Consider the following 24,507-nt stretch of genomic DNA (forward strand, 5'->3'; position numbering starts at 1 on the left):
ATATTGTTGGTAGAATAGAATAAAATAAGTATGATCAAATAGACTAGTGAAATAACACAGTAGTACAAGTCAATAATCTTCACATTAAAGAAAATTAAAGTATATTCCAATAATCTGAATACGAGTAATATTATTAATAGAAAATACTGTACTATTTGTCACAAAAATGGAACGAAATAATAAAAATCACGATCTAGCGAGAATTAATTATTGCATTTTAATATCGAAGAAGATGAGCAATAAAATATACATCGCTCTTCGCGTTAAAGAAAATTAAAGTACGTTCCAATAATTTGAATATCGGTTCCAGTTCCTTTTTAACCAACGACTCGAAACTACTCCTAACAAACCAATCTTTCATCACTTCAACACTTCAATCTCGAAACATCCCACTTCACAATATATATACTCTACAGTATACTATTACCACCCAGTTATTACATTATTATCCCCGTCCTTTTAACTGTCTCCCTCGACAAATATCAGCATCGATCGTTTCTCCTCGCTCTTATATATCTATATATATCTGTACCCATCTCGCTTGCCATCCAAGATTCTTCTCGTCCAAGAGATGCAGGTGCAGAGACGAATCTCCTTTTCCCAAAGATGGTATTAGATCGGTCTTGTCGCTCTATAGCCTCCTTTCCTTCTCTCTACCTTTTTCTCTTCCTTTCTTCGTTATCTGCATCTCCACCCCCTTCTCTCTTCGCCTACTTTCCCTTTCTTGGATAAGGAAGAAGACGGCACAAGGGTCGCTCGAGGTTATTACTTCGGGGAACAAACGAGGGTGCATTAAGTCGGCGGTCTCGCGATGACTACACCAGGACTACACGGGACCGCTGTTCATAAAACATCATGCATAAAGCTTGAGCTTTGTCGCGTGCACACCTCTCTCCCTGCGTGGATTCGTCCAGCCACCCTAAAGATATATCGATGTCGTGGAGGGAACAGGGTACGTAGTCACTGATTTTTATTAAGATCGAGCATAAGAAGGTTGACACAGTCGATGGTTAACGGAGAAGACGATGGTTGGGGAAGATGGAGGATTCTAAGACTAAGGTGGATGTGCATCTTCTTTCGTGGAATGTTTTGCGAGGTTAAAGTGGGGATAAGAAGGGTAAAGATCGAGATGCTTAACGTGTGGGTGTTTTGTGCTGCGACTTTTCTAATCGTTAAACTCGATTATTAAAAATTAGGAAAGATAATAATTTAATAATTTTCGATTGGGACATTCAAAGTGCATTTTTATTTATCCCGATACGGGTTTTTTTAGTTTTCGGATTTTTAGACCTGGTTAAACTCTATTTAAAATTGGGGAGAATTTGAAGATAATCATTTCCAGTCGACGAGAATGAAAACGACTTCCGAGATATCGTCGTGTAAAGAAAAGGGTCCTAAGTCCCAATTTTATAGAAACTTTAAATTATTGTATCTCGATAATGGATTGAGATATCGAGGTGAAACAAAAACTACCTTCAATAGCATTGCTTTCTCTATTTTCTATGTTCTGGTTTTCACGACAAAATTTTAATTTCTTCTTTATTCCAGAGAGGATGGGTTTATTCGACATTTAAACCAATCAGAATCTTCGATTATCAGGGTAATCTAAACCAATTCCCATATTTCCAAAGGAAGACAGTGATCACGACCTGTGCTGTCTTCCTGAACACCTCTCCGGCTAAATTCCTTCGAATTTCCGTCGACCGATTATCGACAATTAATCGAAACTCGTCGAGCACGGTGAATTTCTTCCAAGTTTTCGAATACATCATTCTCGCCGATATCTTCCACCGAGAGAAACACGGTTTACCGCAATTCGTCAAATTCCTTAGACTTTATGACCGTTTCGAGTCCCTCCCTTCCGGAATTCCGTTGTAAATTCACCGAGTTTTATCGTTTCCTCGGAATTCCACGCCATTGTCGTTCATCTTATCTGCGCCCGTGTAGCCCGCGTGTCGCTTTTCATACGAGATTCCAACCGCGGATCTTTCCCCCAGAATCTGGGTCACGTTCTTCTCCACGGAAGGAAGGAGGCGGAAAGCTGATGGATCTTGTTGGCTCGCCTCCTTGAAATCTTTTCACATTTGGCAATTAGGGTCTTCGAGTGGACAAGAGAAGGGATGAAAAGTTTTGAAGGGGTTGATCTTCGGGAGTATGAAAATGTTGGACCACTCGTCGGTTATGTGTATACATGTACTCGTTTTTCAAAGTTTCATCATACTCGATGCAACAGTGGCGTAGTATTGCTAAAAAATTGAAAAAAATTAACAATCAGAATGGGAAAAAATTGGAAACAACAATGTATTATCATTCTTCTAGAATGAAAATTTTTATTTTTACATCCTTCTTATTTTGATGCAAATACCGTTCAGAACAATATCGATGAAAATTCCCTTTAAATAACTATTATTTAAGATAAAAGTTAACAGTTCCATTTGAGCCCCGATCACACACGATTTATCCGGATTGTCGCATCCAAGGGGGGAGAGGGATCGTGAGAACATCGCTCGTTAGACCTTTCTTCCCTGCAGACGTCGGACAGAAAACCGATAAACGCGTCATCCACCCTCGCACGACTGTCATTGCACGATCTCTCTGGCCGCGTTGCAATTTTCGTGGACGAATGGTGGCCGAGAGAATTTGCGCCTCATCCGAGTTTTCGAGTTATCCAAGTGGAAGCCGGGTTAAGGGACGTCGAATCATGGTTTCGAGAGGATTAGGTTAGAATTTTTTCACGTTCGTGTATGATTTCTGGAATTTTTTTTAAATTTAAAATTTGACTATTATTATTATTACGATTAATTTCGATAGTTCCAATCCAAATTCGATTATAAAAGATCCAATAATAACTAAATAACTCGCGATCCAATATTCGAAATATTCGAGGTGTTAAATAAATAATCAATGATTCGAACCTAACCTAACCTAACCTAACCTAACCCTAGTAAATCTTCTCGATACGACGCGTTTTCGATTCGTTTTCGGACTCGTGGAAAAGGACGGCCTTGAAATATCCAAATATCATAAATTTACGAGTACAGAGGAGTACAGAGTTGCGCAAAATTGATCGATGTTTCAACGTTGGATGGGCGGAAGAAGCGTGGCCAGCAGGGCGGAAGAATCGATGGCGGGAAAATATGAGCGAATGCTCGATTCCAGATCGATGGAGAGCGTGCGACCCTTGGCAGAGGATCAACTATCCGCTCGACTCGGGTATTTGTTTCAAAGTGAGTTTTGATTGGAAGCGACAAGCGAGATACTGGCGACATCTATCCCGGCTCCTTTTCATCGTTTCATATATCGATTCGACATATTGCAATCATTCGATTATTCGATATTGGCGTCATCGCTATTGATTCAGGATTAATCATCGAGTCAATTATTAATGCTAATACAACTTTAACATAACCTAACTTCGTTACATGCTGTGTTATACGGATGGATGGAACAACGCTTCTCGGGAACTGGTGATTTTATGATAGGATTTGTTTTGGCTTCGTGATAATTCCTTGCGATTATTATTGTTGCAGTTTTTTCCTTGGCTTAGAAAGAGTTTAAAAAAAAATGAACGTTACGTTCGAGTGATGCTTACGTTATGAACGCGAATAGTGAATTAATTCAACAGAAAGTTTTAACGATCGAGAAATTTTTGAAATTTGTTTTTTAATTGAAAATAAAAGTTCGTTTAACGTAACGAATAATGTAACTTATAATAAATTACAATTATTAACAACTTGGAGCGACAAAAACACGTTAAAATATCATGTCGAATCAAAGTGTGTTTACAATTTTTTACAAACACACGCGATTTTCAACGTATTCTGTCAGTGAATCAAAACAAGTTTTAAGTCATAACAAACGAGATAAAATGATATATATATATATATATCCAAAATATTTTCGTACATCATCAAACAAAACATCTTCAACAAGAGCAACAATTTCAATGAAGCAACGATATTCCAAATCTGAATAGCAAAATAAATGGGGAGAGATGAGTTTCAAAGGAACAAGTAAGAAAGATGCAATTAAGTTTCCATCCAACATCACTCTCCGAAAAGCTTTTCGTCCAGCATTACTTCTTTTTCTAACTTGCGTATATCCTTCGTAACGCGAGGCAAAAATGGGGCAGGAAGGATCAATGAAAACGATTTTCTAAGCCAGTGACTAACAGCATGGAGCTAACCACCGGTTGATAAGCTTGCATTTTCTCAACGAGCCATCCACCATCTTGATCTCCCGCCCACGCCCGCCTCCTCGTCATTCTTCCGCTCGAGTTGACACGCGTTCGACAACTTTTCCCTCGGCCGATATTCCTCTGCCTGTAAAGAAGCTCGAGAAGAGCTTAAAACTCCGGATCGTATTAAAAGTTGCATCCTCCTCCGCTCGTTGGGGAATAAATTCTTCCTCCTGTGGGCGAAAGGAAGTTTAACGCCTTACTTTACGCTCACGGGAGAATATTACTTGGTTTTCAATTTTCAATCGTTCATAGAGGATGATTATTCGTGTGTTCGATTAGCGCGTTGTTCGCACAAGCGTTGCAATTTTTGTAAAAGACGCTCTTTTCTTTTCTTTTTTAAACTTATTTAAACTTTCATTCGATACCTGTGTTTGCTCATTCAATCTTAGCGTCAAACAAGGTTCAACCGTAATCAATTTCAATTTCGAAACTTAAATTTTAATCTTTCTCTAGATGATTGTACAATTAAATCTAATTCTTATAATTTCCAATTATCATATTGTATGTACGATGATAAGCTTCGACGAAACCACGGTCAATATTAATTTCAAATAAAAACAAACCGATGGTTTTCGATTACAATTATTAAGAAATCCATTTCATATTTCAATTCCAACAATTGTTTCGCAAACTAACGAAATAAAATTTAATCATAATCACCTCTTCTTCGTCGATCCAATACCCACTCGATTCCCATTCTTCGGCAAAACCTCAACAAACCCTTCCATCGAAACATCGTGTTAACCCCCGTTGTAACAACCCTCGAAAAGTAGAAACGAGACAAGGGCCGACAAGGGCATTAAGAGAAAGTTGTCGACAATGGATCGAGGGGGAAAAGGGTTGAGGGGGCTTTGAGTTTAGCTTTAGCCCTCGTGACGCGCTTATCAACGTCCACTAACGCAAAATGGCGCGGAGGGTTGAAATTGCCTCGTCGTTGCACTTTCCATCGTCCATTGTTACAGCGTGGACACGCGAATTTTCCGTCACATTTAGAGAGACAACCTTTTTCTCCTTCTCTCTTTCTCTCTTTGTCACGTTTCGTTCAGCGAGAAACTAAATCGCTTTCAACTCTCAGTAGCCGCGCGTTAATTATAACCGATCCGATCCCATAAAGCGGCCGAATTTATTTCCCGAACACGTTCGAGCCTGGGAAAATTATTTCATCAAATAAATCTTGGACGTGGCTATCGACGCGTGGAAACGAAAGCGAAAGAGAAAGAGAGAGAGAGAGATAGAGAAAAAGCGCAAGCGAAAAGATCGAGGTACGGGAAGAGATATTAAACGCGGATACGCGTTTGAACTCGTTCGAACAGGTTCGAATATGTTCGAATAGGTTTGTTTCGAGATTTTTTTCGATAGTTCAGCTGGATGGAATAACTGTTAATGGAACTGTATTTTAAGCATGTATTTTAAAATTAGGGATACGCATTTGAACGCGTTTGAACGCGTTTGAACACGTTCGACGGGTTTGTTTCGAGATTCTTTTCGATAGCTGGATGGAATAACTGTTAATGGAACTGTATTTTAAGTATGTATTTTAAAATTAAACCAATTGTTTTATGCCTGTATTAAGCGCGACTTTGAAGATATCCAATGGTTCTAATAATTCTAATAATTCAATCTATTTAGAATTAAATTATACAATTCTTTTATCATTATATACGGACTAGTATCGTCTAATCAATTATCTGATATATTTATGGGATGAGAATAATTTATAATTGTTTGTTTTATTTTTACGAGATATATACATTCGATATCTCGTACTTAATTCTTGTTTTTAAAACTCAATTCCGCGCGTATATTGATCCCATGTTGGACGAAGCTTGAATGCAAAGAGTACCACTGTTGAAGTAGATGGAATACTAAGAGTCAGGCATTAAATAAGCGTGGCAGAATTCGAATAACTAGAAACATTCGTGTTTGGAGAACAAGAGGTTGACTAACGACTAAAGTCGAGTAAATAACCCCATCCTTTTCCTCGCGACATTGCGGTTCATTTAAACCTTGGGCAAAGTCCTCAGGGATTCTCGAGGGCTTCGATCGAGAACATTTCTCGAATCGTGAACGATGGTAACCACGTTCTTTCGACTTGTTTTTCTTCGACGAGTGTACTTTCCACTTCAATATCAATTTTTTTTTCTTTCGTTTTTAAATTTCGATGAGCGTCTTCAACTTTTCCTCACGCTTGAAGAGTTCATTTCGAGTTAAAACTATATTTCTCATTCCTTCTTTTTATTATTATTGTTCTCATTTCATATATTTCTTTCCATATATATATGTATAATCAATTCTTTTTCTGAAATTATAAAAAATACTTCTACAAAAGAATTGTAATAACAGTCATGTAAAATATTCTTTCTATATTTTTTACTATATTTGATCTTTGGAAAATTTTCTCTCAACTCATCTTTTTCAACTTTTTCATACTTATTAATACATTTATACAATAACAAGATTTTCTACTCCATCTTTTCTACGACACATCAAATTATCCTTGATACTAAAAATCCGCTAATCACTCTTCTTCTACGTCACGTTTTCCGTCTATATTCAATTTATCCCGGTTCTACCTTCGATGGCCTTCGATATCCCTCGATTTTGTTTTTCAATCAACACCCACCGCTGCAACTATCTGGCCATTTCACATTTCAACGACCTAGGCGAGCTCGCGGCGGGGAATTAAATTTATCGAGATCCATCGAGATACATATCCGGCCAATCGGCGTGGAGGAGGGGGAGGGGGTTGGGTCACGCGATCCCCTCGTATGCAAATAAATCGTTATCCCGCGGTATTTGTTAAATCAACCAAATTATTCCGTTAAATCGCGCCACCGCCGCGCCTCGACACGTTTAATCGATCTCGATGAATTATATGTTTTCGATCGGAGGGGGGGGGGGGGGGAAACCCCCCACTTCCGCCCTTTTCGATTATTCGCCGCCGCTCGAATCGATGGAAAAAGGGGATGTTTTCTTTGTTTTTCGATTCTCTTTATTTCTTGCTACGATCCAAGAGAAAAAAGGGTTCGTTTTTACGATAAATCAAAGATTTGAAGATTTCTCGAGAGAGTATAATTTATTAACAAATTTTGGATTTCTTCACTTTTGTTTAAGAAGAAATTGGTCGAGTATATTTTCTTAAAAAAAGAAAAAAAAAAAACAAGGATCGAAGCCGAACGAAATTTTGCAAATATTTTCACGTCCACTACACATTCTACTACATTTTAATTTTGCAAAATTTCCCGCCGAGATCGTGAATTTGTATTTTTATCCGAGATATTTGATATGACACATGAACGTGAAAATTCAACGCGGAGAATGGGAATTTTGCACGTAATGTCGAACAACTAGATGGTTTATGGTTTGAATTTCTGCATTTTTACAAGTGTTATATATTGAACGTTACGTATTTTTTTAACAAAGATAAAATAAAAATCTACTCGACACAATAAACATGAAATAAAAAAGACTCGTAGAAAGAGAAAAGAAAAGAAGAAGGAGAAAAATCTCTTCTTCCGATTTCAATTTTACAAATTTAAATATCCATCTACTCGAAATTTCACTCGAAACTTTTCAAATCGACTCCAACCTATCAAATCCCTTCGATATCTGTTTTACATTTATAGCGTGTCTCGCGCGATAAATTTGACGAAATCGAATCACTCGTGATTTAAAAGAGTTTCGAACATCGCATCAGATTGGATCTTCTTCAAGATTTTCGTTGCTTGGATTCTTCGCTCGTAACGAATTGCGCCCCATTAAAGTCTTGGACAAGGAGGTTATTCGAGGGGTGTATACAAGAGGTGTAACAGGGGAAACGGCATTCATTAGTTTCTCGTCAGACCTTCCATTGATTATCGTGTGTCTTCTCGTCACTCACGACAGACAGTCGTTGCCTTGTTCGATCGTCCACCCTTTAAAATCACGAAGAAATATCGATCGAACAAATATTATTCAATTTATAAATTTATTAATTCTTCGAAATAAATATGTTTCTTTGAGAGTTTTCTCTTTTTGTTATCATCTGAAATAATCGAAGAGACCATCAATTTCGAAGTCATCGATTCTTCCTTTCGCGATATTTCATCCGCTACAAAAATTCCACAAATCCGACACGAACTTTGCCCTCTCTTCGAGTTTTTTTTAAAAAATTGTGGAAACGAAGCATAGCTCTAGCTTTCGACGTTGAAATAAAATATTTCACGTACAATTTTGAAGATTCCTCGAAAAATTAAAATTACGTTCTTTTATTATTCGTTACGAGGATGCATAAAATTTAAATTTTAACGAAAAATTTTCACGAGAAGAACCAAAGAGTGGAGAATCTCTCGAAGAAACGTGATTAGCTGGAAAGTTGAGAAGAAGACTTGAAAATCGTATCGACGAAACGTTTCTGGGGAAACCGTGAATGAAGGATTCCTCTGCGAACGTATCATCCCCGCTGAAACGGGGGATGAAATAATTAGCGAGTCGGCGAATTTGCCCCGAATCCCGTTCACCCCTCTTGTTTACAAACACGTGCAACGGCGAAATAATTCGTTCGTTTGCGGGAATTAATTACGAATTATAAGCGGAACATCAAATTGCTCCAATTAATTAATCCATCACAATGGGTGTACGCGTTTGCCAATACATTAACATTAACGATTCGCACGCGAAATATAATTACTATCGAAAAACTGCCATATCAATTTTTCATCCCTCTGGTTACACGCGCGCGCGCAAAACTAAAAATCACGTTCGCCAAAACCACCCCCTCCCCCTTCTCCTCCCCTCTAAATAATGGAGAGGCAAGAAAGAAACGGCTCGTGTCGACAACGAAGGGAGCACCTGAAGGTAAGAAAAGGTAAATGGAACGGAAGGGAGGAAGGTTCCCTCGATCATCGAGTAAGGTCACGTAGCTATGCTCGTCGAGGACAAGGCGCGAGAGAGGCGAGTATACTCACTAGATCCTTGTTCAACTTCCACGTGATGGCGGAGGCGGGCCTCGAGTTGCCCGTTGTGCAGTTCGCCCGTAGCAGCTCGCCCACGGCGATCCTCTCCTTCTCGGTGTCGATGGTGGGGTCCGTTCTCGGCGCGTCTACGGGCACAATGATAATTAAGTCGGTTAACGCGGCCCTTTTGGATCCTCCTCCTGGCTTAGAAATTATTCGTTCTTTTAGGGGAAAACTTGGCCCAATTATTACACCACAATGTCTCGTCCCACTCGAGGCGAACCGTTATTTCTTCAACAGCTCCACACCCTCCTCGACACGTGCAACGAGTATCCAAGGGTGGTCGAAGGGGTTTGGATTTTTATTGGAGGAGAGGGGGAAAAGGAGCTCTCCCTTTGGGTGGTCCCGGGGAAAAGTTGCCACGATCCGACATGAAAATGGGACGCACGTAGGGCGGCACGTGCGCCGCATTACAGGGGATCCTCGCGCGATTCAGCGACGGAGGGGGAGGAGGATTTGTCTACCCTCGGTTGGAAAGTTTTTAATTCTCGTCCGACCAACTCACCCACCACCTCCATCCTGGCCTTTTTGATCTGCGCGTGGTACAAGGGTTTCCCGCTCATCACCTCGCACTTGTACATCCCCGTCATCTTCCTCGACACGTCGACCAGGGTCACGTCGTGCGAATTCGACTTGGAAATCTGCGAAATAAATAAGTGGAAAGTCGCCATCAGGCATTTCGTGATAAAGATTGCATTTTCGGAAAAAATGGTTGGAGATAAACAAGGGGAGGGGATTTCAATCCGGACCAAGGGACCAAGTTCTCGAACAACCCACTCTCGCCACGAACAGGGAGATCTGATAGCTAGCAACTTACTTTCCACGCCGCCCCCTTTCCACGCTTCGTGATATCGTTTCTCAACACGGAAGTTGACTCGACTCGAGTTTACGCTGGAAATGTATTCTTCCATCTCGAATTCGATTAATTCCCTTCCACCGTGATATATATTATCCGCAACTATCTTCGATTCTATTTAACTTTTTCGCAAAATCCCTTTTCCCTGAAAAATGGCCTTGGGATCGATCCCTGTGTGGGAGAAGATCGTCCAAGATTGTTTTTCCTCGAGATTTATGAAGGCGTGAATGTAAATACTCCAAGATTCGCGAAATTTTCCAATTTCATCCTGTTCTTGGATAAAATAAATTTCTTAATAATAATATAAATAATGAAGGAGGTAATAATCATATTCGAGGAAATGCTATATCTGGTGATCCTAATATTAATGGGATTAATCAGTTTCCAAAACCTCCAATTAAAAATGGTATAACTGTAAAAAAAATTATTAAAAATGCATGTCTTGTTACAATTCTATTATAAATTTGATCGTTATTAATTCATGAACCTGGAGATCTTAATTCTACACGAATAATCAACCTTATCGATGAGCCTAATATTCCTGATCATAAAGCTAGAAAGATGTTTTTATGATTTGTCGATATGAATCATTTTATAATTAAGATTTTTTGAAGAATCCGTAGATTCTACGATCCCTCGGATTCTCACGATATAATAATTAACATAATTTTAGATTCGCTATCTCGCTCTGTCTCGAGCCACAATTTCCAGCATAAATCCACCTCCCCCGATTAAATAGCTAAATTCAATTCTGCCTAATGGCCGGTTAACACAGAAATTTCCTCCCACGTTACGCGCATCATCGCGAAATTATTCGGTAATTACTTCATAATTATTCGATCGAACGTATTCGATTGAAATTCGAAATTTTAAAAAAACGAATCTACAAACTTTACCCTGTTCACGAGTATAAGCGAAATTAAGTGGTGACGTTTCTTTAGGATCGGCGGAAACGGTTGGAAAGAGCTTGTTTCCGGTGCAGTTTGTAAAGAGGAGACGTCGCGATGCATATAAACGATTGCAACGACGGATGCAACGGAGAGAGAGTGGGGGGTGGAGAATACAGTCCGATTTAGACGTGGGGAGAGGGTTAGATGGAAGGTCGATAGCCGCGTGGAATACAAAGTAATTCTTGCTCGAGAGAATCGAGCCGGGAAATAAAGGGAGACGAGGCAAGAAAGGATTGCGGGAATTATACGCGTTGGAAATTTATACAAAAAATAAAAAAATGGGGGAGGGAGAGATCATTATTGAAATTTGCACTTTGAATCGAAAGCGAGAGTGTGAATTAATCATGGAAGATTATTCGAATACGTAATTTTTAATTTGTATATTAAACGAAATTTTGGAATTAATCTGTATCGTTATTAGAAATCTGTTTTCATTCGAATTGCGAGTGTATAACGTAACATGACGCAATTTTACGAAACGTAAAGGGATTAATATATACATATACATATATGTGTATATAGAAGTATAAATATGCTCATAATCAATTCGATGTAAACACGATCGCATGACTGCAGAGAGGGTAGCTCATTAAATACGAACCGTTATAAAATGTCAAACATAACCCCCGACTGCAAAGGATTAAATTATCTTCATATGGTGGATGATTTAATACTGTTTCACCAAACTAATCCCTTCATTAATCTTGACATGGAATATATAATTTCCCAAAATACTCCGAAAATTTCTCCTAACATTTTATCACGATTCGAAAACACACATATTAGAACGTATTAGAAAATCGGAACATAACCTCACTTTTACTCGATTTACGATACTTTCGTTCGTTTCAATGTTGAAGGAAGTTGAAAATTAGAATTTTTAACCCTTTTTTTCAACTGGCGGCCGATAAAATCCCTCCATAAAAATCTTCTTAAAAAAATTTACGCGTCGAAGTAAATAAAATACAATATTTATTCGAGTTGACAAATAAAACGGAAGAAGATGTTTCGAAATTATCGATCGATAATTGCGAATATTGGGCGATCTTCAAAGACGATCTTCTTTATGCGTTATTTTTACATCACTGCGTAACACATGACGACGATCCAATCGTTTCGGAGATTTACGAACGACTTGTCGTCGATACGCCACCTTGTTTTTCCACCCATTCTCCAATCCCCTTTGGGTTATACATACGAGCGCCATTTCTATGAATTCTTGTCGGGAGCCGATCTCTCGCCATTTGTTTCCCGTATTCGAAGGATAAATCAGGTTTCGCTCCACAACGATTTTATCAAAGAGATTGGTGTTCTCAGAGAGTGAATAAATGCGAGCTATCGCGTTTCTTTTAATTTTTGTTTTTACTAATAAGAAAGAGATAAGGAAAATTGTATTTTACCATTCGTTAGAGTAAAATTAATATAATGATAATAATAATAATCAACAATAATCAAAGTAGAAAAAGGTTCGGATAGTTAGAAATAGAATAGAATAGTTAAATTCGAATAAATATCGAGCTATTATCAACTCAACAAAATGGCATCGATAAAAAAAAAACGTTTCTCAGTCCCATTCTGCTGGAAGTCGATCTGCAAATTTCATTATAGATCCATATCGGCAATCCTCGGATATCGGAGAATGAAAAATTTCTTTTCAATGTCTCGAACTGATTCGACCCTATCTCGTCAGCATCCATTCGCCATCATAGGCAAATAGGAGCTCAATTTATTCCAAAAAGTTTTTTCGATTCAAATCAGTTTCGTTTAGCAATATTTACAATCTTATTGTTAAATTTCATTTTTATTTGAGAATTCTAAATATGGCGATCGAACGAAAATGTTTAATTTTTTCATTAGAAAAGAATGAAAAAGTGTTTTTCATCCTTGTGTATTCCTCCCTTTCGTCACTTCTTTTTTTTTTTTAAAAAAAGACCTCGAGGGTAAATAAAGCCGAAACACGAGCCGTTTGCCTGTTTATTGGCTCGAAAATCGTTCGATCGGATTTTGGCCAGCGATACTATGTTTGGAGAACGTGTGGCTATGCCTCCAGATCCGCGGATCTTTTCAAGCGGAAATAGCGGCGCGAAAATAGAATCTAAACGAGGCTTGAATGCACCCATACTCGGCCCTCCCCGCCCATTTATTTTGTTTATCGCCTCTCTCGATTTTGCAAATTCTCCGCCATTCCTTTCCCTTCCATTCCTTCTCGCAATCGAGCGAGCTTTTCAACTTAATAGAACTTCCATTGTAACCCTCGATAAGTTGTACGTCCAATTAGTACGACAAGTTTCGATGGAGGAAGAAGAAGACGAAAATTTCCAAGTGAAAACAGAGATGTTCGAAAAATCTCTTCTGTATTATTAAAGAGGCAACGAAAAAGGAGAACTTTGGGAATAAATTAAAACACACACACACGCATACCCGCGAAATTAATAACGATTCATAAATATCGATCGACAAAACTATCGCATAGCCGATAAAATATTCAATCCCGTCCATCCAAAATTTCACTCCCAAATTTCCTCGATCGAGAACCTCCATAAAATACCTCTCACGTTCCGAATTCCTCCCGTTTAAAACGGAGAAAGAGACGTCTCGAAATATCCCTATATAATCCCCTAGGAACGAACCGCGGCCGACTCAAAATTCGCGCATTCCTCCGATAAAAGTCGAGTCCAACAATTCCTTGCCTGGCAACGTTTTGTTTGGAAATTTTCGCGGGAAACGCGGGTTGGAAAGTCGGTGAGAGGCAGTCGAGGATAAATAAGGAAGGGAGGATTTCTTATCTTCGCACGCTTTCGAAATGCACGAGACTGATAAATGGACGTCGCCACTTTCCCTCTTGGAAATTTATCAACCGTACGAAGCGAATCCTCCACCTGGAGAATTTACAAGTTTCGTTGAAGGAATATTTTAATTATTTTAATTATACGTGATTATACGTGATCGCGCGTAACGAAACAACTGATCTGTATCTAAGAAAAATAAATAGGTGTCAACTATGAAATAATGGCAACATTGAATAATAAAACCATAAGTAAAATTTCAGTGAACTTTAAATTCTTTAAAATATATATATATATATATATTCCTTCGATGCATGGGAGGTGTAAGCACTCTGGCGAATTTCTATCGAATTCTTTTTTATAGGGGAGGAAGGGGGGTTCCCTCTCTTTCTCTTTTTTAACGAATTTTTCTTTTTATATGCGAATTTTAATTTTACAGAATGATACGTTGTTGCTTTGTTTATTTATTTTATTGTTCTCTTTTTACTTCGGGAATAATGGAAATTGTTGAAGATGGAAAGTTTATGGAAGGAGAGAGGGGAAAGGTTCGTGGAGAAACCTCGTAGTACATCGTAATTTCATTCGCGTTTAATGGAGTTATGTCCTTTGACCCGTCTCGACTCCATTATTTTCCATTTATTTCTTGTTTACTTATTTTTTTTTTTTTTTTTAATGGCGAAACGCAATTCGTGCCTTTCTCTATCACCCAATAGCCCGTTGCATCGAACGTATTGCGACGTCATACGTGATATTCACGCTTGCTTCCCTCCTCTTTTCGGGTTGTGTGTTAAAAAATGGTTCGGATGAAAAATTGATCGTTTTAACCCCTTTTTGTTATAATTGCAGTCGCTTCATTTAAGAGAATTATATTCTCATACGCAGCACATTGATCAGGCAAGCCTTGCGACTTATTATTTCACGGAGAGAACAAATTACGTTCGAATAATCGTAACCTTCACTCGATTCAAAACGGAATTTAACTCCTTTCTCAATTTCTTCACATTCTTCGAAAATTCTTCCCGAAAATATTAAAATCGATTCGATTCTATTATTCGTACGATACGTACATATATACATCTTACTGAAAAGCGTGACAAAAAATAGTTCTTTAAAACACGGGGATTAAAACCGACGGATGGATTTTCTTCCCCCTCCCCTCCTCTTCCCAAAGTGGACCAAAGGGGAGAATCTAACGAACGGGCAACGGGGAACAACTTAATGAGATTTCCCGTCATAAACTTTTATTGAAGTGCTCGTTAAGAGAGGCGAAGTTTAATTGCGCGCGTTTAGGCGGCAGGATTCGGGCGCAACAAGCGTTTTCGAGGCCCTCCTCCCCCCCCCACACCCCGGGAAGACACTGTTCCCGACGTAATTAACAACGTTTCAACGTTTAAGGGGAGGGAGGGGAGAAATTTTGCAGAAACATATTGCCCCCGCGAGCCTGCCTCGCCGTTTAATCCTCGACTCGATAAGTCGACTTAATTCAACGCGTATTTTCGTTCGAATCTTATAATAATGAATCAGATGACCGGTAGAAATCGGAGGAAATAATTATTTGCCATCTCCAAGTAGCGACGTTCTTGAATTTCGATAAAATTTCGTATATAATGGAGATATGAGATACTCACGTTCACGTGTATTCCATCGACCTCGAATATGGTGTAGGGCGGATCCGCCTCGAACAGGTATCGATAAAATTCCGTGTCTTCGAGGAACCATTGTATCGTGTACAATGACAATCCTTCCAGATCGTAATGGCAGGAGAGTGTCACTGTGTCGCCCGATCGCACAACCGCTGGCACGTTGATCGTCAAATCCTTCAACCCCGTCGCGCCTGTAATCGAACAATTCCCAACGATTTTATATATACACACATATATACATATACACATATGTGTATATATGTAAAGGAATAAAAAAAAATGCGATCGAATCGCGGAACAGTGACTCGTATAAATTTTATAACAGGCTGGTAACAGGAACCACACTGTGAAATATAATCCTATTTTTATTTGCATCATGTGTATAAATGTTGCAGATACGTGTACATATCTCTTCGAAAAATGTCACGGATCGTTTCGTGGATCGACGATTTCGATAAAAAATTTTATTTTGATGGGAAAAAAGGAAGGAAGAAAGAAAGAAAGATTTGACAAGCGCTTTCCAATTCTTGCATTTCGTGAATTTAGTTGGTGTATTTTTTTTTTAACGTGTAAAGGGATGTACGAAAGGCCAATTTGCGACACGTTTAACGACGCTTATATATTAATTTTATGCATCATCTTGAGCAGGCACGGTAATTATTATCGAATTTCTCGAGCATCCGAGTAATTTATAGGTTAAATAAAAGAAAAAATAGGCCGTTTGTTATTCCATTTAGAGATATTCCCGGTTAGAACGCGCAATTAAAAACCGTTTCCACTGCTAATCACGTCCATTTAAACCGTCAAGTATCTCTTTAAACGGATAAGCAACCCTTATAAAGTCTAAGCCTCTTGACGCTTCACGGTTTCTTCTTCCATCTCCTCGTTCGGCCAAAAATTTTCTCTCCAATCGATCGACATTTTTTAACAATAAGATCACCAAGTTCCAAAAAAAGATGATTCAATTATTATTATTATCGGAAATAACAATTTCGTCCCTTTCATATTTCTTTTTATAAAAAAACAACGATTTTAAAAAACAACCTATAAAATTTCTTTTAATTTACCTAGTTAATATTATAAATAGTAACCATTAAACCTTTCTTGAATAAATATAGTGAATATTAATTCCCAAAACTGGACAGTATACAGATAACCAATAAAATTAAATATTCAATATTAGGTAATAAATAATGTAATATCTGCAATTTTAAATATTGTTATATTGTGTAATTAGAATAAAAAAATTGATGAGTCAATATTTTTATCAAAAAACTATCAATTTATTATTTAATAATAATGTTTGATTTTGCCTTCCCTTTCAACGCCAATTTCGACTCTTCCTCGCGCGTCGTCTTCCACGTATTTCCTTTTCTTTTCCTTTCTTACATTTCCCCTTATCCCTTATTGGGATAAAAACTCAATTCCGAAGTGAAACTAGGCAGGCACGAGTTTTCGAAGGAAAATTATTTTCCAATTCCGAAACAATAATAAATTCCATTCCATCGATCCAGGATCGGCGCGACGCGAAACGAAACTCAATCCTCGGATATTCCATAGGAAACGTTTCCAACGTAGGCACGCGAATTTCCATGCACCGCTCTTCCGTTCCGTTCCGCCATTTGTGCCGCCCGTTCGACTCGATTTCCGGCCAAGGGGTGCACACGCGAGCAACCGTTGCATCCCTCGTTGCTGTATCCACTCCCTAATTTCATCAATTCTCCTTCAACGAAAGACGGCTCGAAACAACGCGACTCCCTTTGTCCCTCCTCGAATGAACCGATACGGTAGAGGCGCGTAGAATTGATTTCTTTCTTTCTTTCCCTTTTTTCCCTCTCCCTCCCCCCTCCAATATCGATCCAGAGTCGCAGATGTTCCATTTCGCGCGCCCTGTTTTTCTTTTTTTTTTTTTTTTTCCGTTGCATTCGGCAAATGGGATCCCCCCTCTCTGTTCCCCTTTCAGCCGCGAGAGCTTTCTCTTTGGTGGCGAAAGCGAAAGGTGCCGCGTTCCGATATGTCGGCGGTGTGACGGATCCACAATCGGGGGACGTGGACGCTCGGACATTTGAGAGTTTAATCGTCGCGGGTTTTTCGTTCGTGAAAAATTGCTTTTTCCCTTCTTCTTCTCCTTCTTTTTCATTGCCCGGATTACGAATTATTATTTGGGAGATTGGAATATTCCGAGCGTTGAATTGCAGATATTTGTTTAACATCATCGTTCATCGAACACGACAGGTTTGTATGCGAAGAATTATCATTTTTCCAACATCGAATGTATCGAATCGGAATGAGAATGATCATGACACCAAACGAGAACGAGAAAAATGAAAGAAAAGAAGAAATCGATTTCTAGGAGATAAGCGAGCAGTCGCCTTTGAATTTCGTAGCTTTTTATTAATTCGTCCGAAAAGTCGTGAACCAGGATTGTTAAGAGGGGGAGAGTGCACACATTCCACGTGAGCTTCCATGGATTTGGGGAGGCGTGGTGATACACACGAGTCCCGGCTTACTCGGGGATGAATAAGTTCCCGGGGGAATCCCAACGTTTCCTTCTTCTCCGGGATACGATATTGCCAATCCCACCGTGCGGCTATGGAACAATAACTCGATACCGAGGAATCATCCTCTCCCTCGAGTTCACCTTAATCCACCCACCGTTGTCCTTTATCACTACACTTACTTCTTGCTAGGTGATAGGCTCTCTTTCTTTCTTTTTTCTTTTAATTCCAACTTTTGATTCTTTTGCTCGGTTCAACGATGCCAAAAATAGCAATAAGAGATAAAGTTGGAGGCGAAGAATCTCACGACAACGAGACAAAAATGCTTTTTTAGGATTATTGAAAGGAGATAAATAAACGTTTATCGAATTGGGACAATGAAATATCTGTTATAATCATTACTTGTTGCTAATATTACTGTGTAAAATATATATTAAGTTTAATTAGAGCCACGCGAAATTCTCAGAATTTTTTTAATTCCATCTCCAACGTTTCGAATTCAAGCGATAACTCACTCCGAAAGTTTGACCAACGCTTCGTGCCGATCATCTAATTAACGCGAGAATATTCTAATAAAGGGGAGAGAAGGAGCACCGGTTTGGGATTCGGATTGACGCGTCTAAGGGAGGATGACGTGGTCCCAGGATTTTGACGATCGAGATATTCCGAGCATTCGATCGATCGCGTATCGCGTACGAATTAGTCCGTCAGTTTTGGAATTCCATTGGCTGGAATCTGGTTAACTCGCGATGAAAATCGTGATGCGCGTTTGCTTTTCGCCTATTTGCACGCGATAATTGGCGATTCGGGGAAAGAATGGAGGGATGGGCCGTGCATCGTGAAGAAAAATATAAAAAAAATTTTTTTTCGATCAAAGAGGTATGGATTCGATGAATTCGACAGACAAAAGCGATTAATGAAAATTTTCAAATTATTAGGATAATTTAATTGTAAAACTATCGCAACGAAGATTGAATGCATCGACGATGAAAAAACGATCAACGAATCTCATCCGATCGTCGATCGATTAACTCAGCAAATTTGCAATTTATTTGCCTAAGATCGGGATAAAACGAAAGGCGAGGCGAGGTTGCACACGCAGAGAATTTTCGCGGTGGATTAAATCCCGGATATCGATACTGTTAATCGTCGAAACGTTTGAAACGGAACAGTGGAACACGGTCAGCAAAAGCTTACCGTGGCGGTTTTTTCCTCGACTCCGATTAATTGGCTGTCCGCGAGGAAACCTATATACATACACGCGCGAGAATTTCGATTCTTATTCGATTAACGACACCGGTTTCGCGTCGAAAATGCTCCTTTCCTCCTCCATTATATCATCGACAAATATTTTCCACCATACCCCTTCCTCCCCCCATTTCACGAGTGATTACCAATCGCGTCGCGTGAAAAGGGGATTCATCGATCGTTAAAATTGGTAAATACGAATCGAATCATTACGCCAAACATTACGTGAAAAAAAAAATAAATGGTAGAATAAATGGGATATTGCTTCAATTTCTGGGGATATCTAAGCGAAATATGCGATGGCCCATTATGTTTGAACCTAGATCTCGGCCTAATTAGGCGGATAATTATCGGCGTTGATTGGTAAGCAGGCTCGTCGGTGTGAACCGCTAATGAATATGGATAAATCGTAAATGGGGCGATACTGGTTTTCGACAAAACCGAGCTATAGTGTATAGACGTAGCTAATTTGCAGGGTCGAGAGTTGTTGGAAGGTCAGAATTGACGGAAGAAGAAGCTGGGGAATTTTTCCATTGCATAAATGAAGGATATTTCTTCTTTTTGTTACGTGTATTTCATATTGATTTTTTAGATCCAAACAATATTGGTATTCGAATAAGAAAGATTTTAATAATTATTTGAAAGGTAAATCAATTTTTCAAAACGTTGTGAGAGAAATTCAGATGCATCCCCCCCATTAACATAATTCAGAAATTTTCTCTCTCTGCTATTGTATATATATATATATATATATATATATATACATAACACAGTCCAATTAACGCGGGTTCAGGATTCGAGTTTCGGTGCAAATTACACACAATTAGTTGTCCAAATTTGAATGTCATATTTGCGAAGATTCATCTTGCCATATTGCGCGCATTTATTTCTTGTCGTCCATATCTTCCTTCCCCCTTTTTGTTGTATAATATCTAAAACGTAATATCAATGCTAGTAGAAAATAAATATACGTTTTATTTTCTCGAATTTAATTTCATTGCAAAATTTCTTCTCGTAGTTAAATTCAAATATTAATTTTAAAACTTACGGAAGAGGAAAAAGGGGGGAAAAGAAGAAGAATATTTCGTAAACCATAAAATTGTGAGGAAAAACCAAAATTACCTGGTAGGGGGAATTGAACTCGGGTCCATCGGGTGGGAAGCCGTTAACTCTTGTTACTGAGCCAAGAACTTCCTCGTAATTAATCCTCTGTTTTCGACTATTTATACATAACGAGTATAAGTTTTCTAAGCTTATCATTAAACGGATAAATTAAATTTGTTATTATTAATAACACGTTAATCATATTTTTTAAATAATTGTTTTAACTCCTTGAAATCGCGTGTTTTTAAAACTTATTTCTACTGCCTCGAAAATGCAATTACGTCCGTTAATCTGTGTACTACATTACCATAAATGCTAAACAGATTACGCGATACTATATTAACGTCGTTACTCGAGAAACAAAGTTTCATAACAATTTTCACCACTTTTCTATGAAATGTTCCAACAACATTTACGCGTCTCTCTATATAATTCACACATCTGTTGCACTTACTCTTTGCTTTACGTTACTTGCTATTCTATTCAATTTTCTAAGAGGATTTTTTTCATTCTCCATTCTCGCAACTTTATGAGATTTTTTTTTAAAACGGAATATAAGAGGATTTAAAATAAGCGAGTTTGAAGTAGCAAGTTTGTTAACGGATATACGCAATTTTACGTTTCAAAATTTACCAAAAACGATTATAACCCATTATATCGAATTATCTCCTGCTCGTTTCATTCGCCTTTTTTCGAATATTCCTTTCATTTCAATATCTTCCAAGACGAATGCACGAATTTGCAGACAAATATTCCCCGCGGATTACTCAATCGCGAAGCTGGCTCGCCTCGTGATCTCCGTGTGCAAAACGTGTGCACCCGATAAACGCATTAGCTGGCACGCTCATTCGCGCGTAATCAGACAAATCGAGGGTGTGGGTGGGTCGTTGCGAGTCTAAATACGCGATATAATTACAGAGCCGCGTTTCGTGTACCCGTAATCAGCCTGTATTAGCTCGCCCATAGAGAATTTTATCGTCGCATCGCAATCTCTCGCTCCACGAGAATCCTCTTGGGCGCGGCCAGTTGGAAACTGTGAATGATTGAACGAGCTGCGTTGACGGACGCCTTGATTGAACGAGTTTGCGCGGCCCCGTTAAAAATTCGCGGGAGATTGATCCCGCTTCCGGTGGAGGGGCGATAACGTTTTTTTTTTGGAAAGACTTGCTAATTCGCGTTTATAATGGAAAATTTTATTTATTTCGAATTAGAATCGAATTAATAGTTAATGTGGATGATACATTGTTATGATATGAATAGTCAATTTTCGTACGGAAATTTTGGAAAGTGTTATTCAAATTATCATTTCTGTCTTCTGTTTGTCATATAATTAAATGCTTCTTTCGAATTAGAATCGATTTAATATGGATGACACCCTTCAGTGAATGGTGTTTTTTGGAAAATTATTAATATTCTGTTCATTGATAAGTGAATTCACTTTCTATAAATTAATAGTCAACGTAAATTATATCCCCCAATGACCTCCGATTAAATTAGATTAAGATACTTTCAAATCGGTGAATTGAACTGGCTTCAAAAAAATTTCCAACGAATTCATTCGTTCCAAAATCCAGAAGAAAAGAAGTCTTCCAAATTATCCTCCCGTTTAAAATAATCTCGCTCTTTACACGTCGCGAACTCGAATCCTCGACACCTCCAATCGCTATTCTCGTCTCCGTTTTCACCCCAGTCGCGATAATCGAGCACGAATATAAACGCGCGTGGCCGCGATAACGGCGGGGAATGTAAACTGCGAAGTTACCAGGTCGGAACCGATCGTGTAACAGGCGCTTTAAGGATCTCCCCGATCGGCGCTCGAGCGGAAATTTGTTACGCGAGCTAAGCCACCTCCGGCGGAATTTCGGTGGAAAACTAGGTGGCGGGGATTACTGGTTAACTTGCTTAAAACCGAGAGATCCTTCAGGAAATCATTGTCCTGATCCTCGTCTTTCTGTTATTTTTTAAAAGTGAGCAGACGTGATAAAGTCTTTCTCTCGTTCCAAAATCAAATTTTACACGCGAGATTGATCCATAATTGGTATCGTATCATACTTTCTATAATTTTCTTCCTGGATAAAGAGAAGGAAAAAGAGAACGAAAAACTTGCTCTAAAAGGAGGGTAGGACATATCGACAAGGCTCGAATATATTTCCAATCCCGAATGGAGAAGAATCGATGAAACTCTTTGCGGAGCGGAGGGAGTTTTTCTCGCGCCGCCGATTGGAAAATTTCATTTAATCTGAAAAGTATTCGATTGTTCCGACCGATGCGTGGCAGAACTTCCCCGCTCGGAAAGCTGCTCGCCTTTAACAAGAAGGGGATCCTTTCCAGCATCGTCCAAAGGAAGGAATTCGGTATCCTTCCGAGGGGGCGAGAAAAGTTTCATCCCCTGTGAAAAAATTATTCTTCTTTGCCCGGCCGATCGAGGGCTTTTTCTTTGACAACTTATCCGAAGGGGGATGGGGCGGAATGCCGTGAAATTCATTAAACTCTCTTATACACGCCAAAGGGAGATGGGGCCCCCTTTGTCGGGGGCTTATTATCGCGCGGAGTGGAAAGCAGCTCGTCTGAATGTCCCTTCCCGAGCATATTAGCACGTCGATATTAAATCTGCGCGGCCAATTTGACCCCGTAACTAGCGAAATCCCCTTTGTTTCCTCGAATTCTTCGAGATCCTTTGCCCTTCAACCAGTGCGTGACGCCAAGAAGAAATATTTCGCGCTGGAAGAAGAAGAATCGTGAATTTCGTAGCTTTGAAATTTGAACGAATCATTTAAGAATACTTTGAAGAAATAAGTTATTCGGTTTATTCCATTTTTAAAAGAAGAATTTGTAATTTACAAGCAATTTACAAGTAATTATCAGCTGATAAATACAGTTTATCAGATGTAGTAGAAATTTTTGAGCGCAGAGGATCGACGTGAAAAGACGGAATAAAACGATTATTTTGACTTTCGTTTATTTGGAAATATTTGGATTTCCATTAAAAAAATATGTACATATTTTATTTATTCTCTTTATTTCGTTTTTTATCTACCTTTTCACGGGGAATCGCCCTTTCGCTTGTCCCCGTTACGTGCATCACGTGTTGTACATTTTCCAGGCTGGTCGTTATTCCTTTATCGGGCCGTGTAAAAATGCCGTAAAAGCCGTGCATAAAGCCGCGTTTCCAAATGACACAACGTTGAATACGTATCTTAATTCTACGACATTCGTAACGCGCGATTTCTTTCCACTGTTTCTTCCGACGTTTCGATTTCACGATCGTCTTTTATTACGTTTGGGGGAGAATATTAAGAGGATATAAGAGAATTGTTTCTTGTCGCCACGATGTCGTCTTCTTCCCCTGTCATTTAAAACGCAATTATCTCTCCAAGTTTATTTCGTGGACAGAATCGATATGGTATCCTTTCAAATATTTTGTCTCTAACGTAAACGTTTCCGATCTCAGTTTCTTCCTCGTCTGATTCACCATTTTCTTTAACTTTCTAAATTATTGCTAATTATTTAACAAAAATGTATCGATTTTTCGGCAAGGAAATATTTTTATCGACGAAAGTGTTTTTCCTCCATGCCATCAAATCTCCTTCTCTGCCTTTTTCTTCAAGCTCTTCTGGGAAGTCTTGTCGCGGTATCTCGCGCCATTTTTATCATCTCTTATCGCGAGCGTCCACGTTTCCCAAGATACGCCGAAAATAATCGCAGCTCTGGCTATATTTTTAGGGCGATGCATCTCTTTTTCGCGACGCTGCGCGCCGCCATTATTCTCGCGCGCGTTCACAAAGCATCTCGTTCACACCGCCGCCTTTTCCATCTTCGAAACTTCTTCATTCCAACTGCTCGAAAATCTTGGGATAGGGAAAGGGGGGGGGAAGGGAAAGGAACTTCAACGTTGCGTAATTAAACCCTCGAGAAACTTTTATGAAGTTAATTCCTCGTTTCGTTATTAATATTTTACTCTTACCTAACCTCACTTTTCGCTCCAACAAGAAGAATGGAACAATGATAAGGGAATATTTCTTTCCCTACTCTCCTTTGGATATTATTTCTAAGATAACAGATTCTCTATTTCGAATCCCCCGAGATTCCTCGCGTATTCTCGTTATTCATTGAATGGTTTGCCACGCCGTAAAATATTGTATCGAAACTTGTTACGAAAATTAAAAAAAGAAAGATGGAATTTTTTGC

At 38.9% G+C, this 24,507-nt stretch overlaps 2 protein-coding genes across 4 annotated transcripts in view; one reads left to right on the top strand and one right to left on the bottom strand.

The window, feature by feature from the left end:
* The window catches only part of LOC107996610 (photoreceptor outer segment membrane glycoprotein 2-like), a 244,243-nt gene that overhangs the window by 88,148 nt on the left and 131,588 nt on the right, over positions 1-24,507 (top strand). The gene's annotated exons all lie outside the window — the stretch shown is intronic.
* The window catches only part of LOC107998009 (uncharacterized), a 114,545-nt gene that overhangs the window by 22,251 nt on the left and 67,787 nt on the right, over positions 1-24,507 (bottom strand). For both annotated transcript variants that reach the window (XR_009832851.1, XM_062085685.1), the window contains exons 2-4: positions 15,455-15,660; positions 9,740-9,875; positions 9,187-9,320 (exon numbers count right to left, since the gene is read on the bottom strand). Coding sequence is in view for 1 of the 2 variants with exons in the window: in XM_062085685.1 (XP_061941669.1) it covers positions 9,187-9,320; positions 9,740-9,875; positions 15,455-15,660 (476 nt within the window). In the remaining variant the exon portion in view is untranslated. The remainder of the gene's footprint in view (positions 1-9,186; positions 9,321-9,739; positions 9,876-15,454; positions 15,661-24,507) is intronic.

This window comes from Apis cerana, linkage group LG15 (assembly GCF_029169275.1).
Source record: "Apis cerana isolate GH-2021 linkage group LG15, AcerK_1.0, whole genome shotgun sequence".
Lineage (NCBI taxonomy): Eukaryota > Metazoa > Arthropoda > Insecta > Hymenoptera > Apidae > Apis > Apis cerana.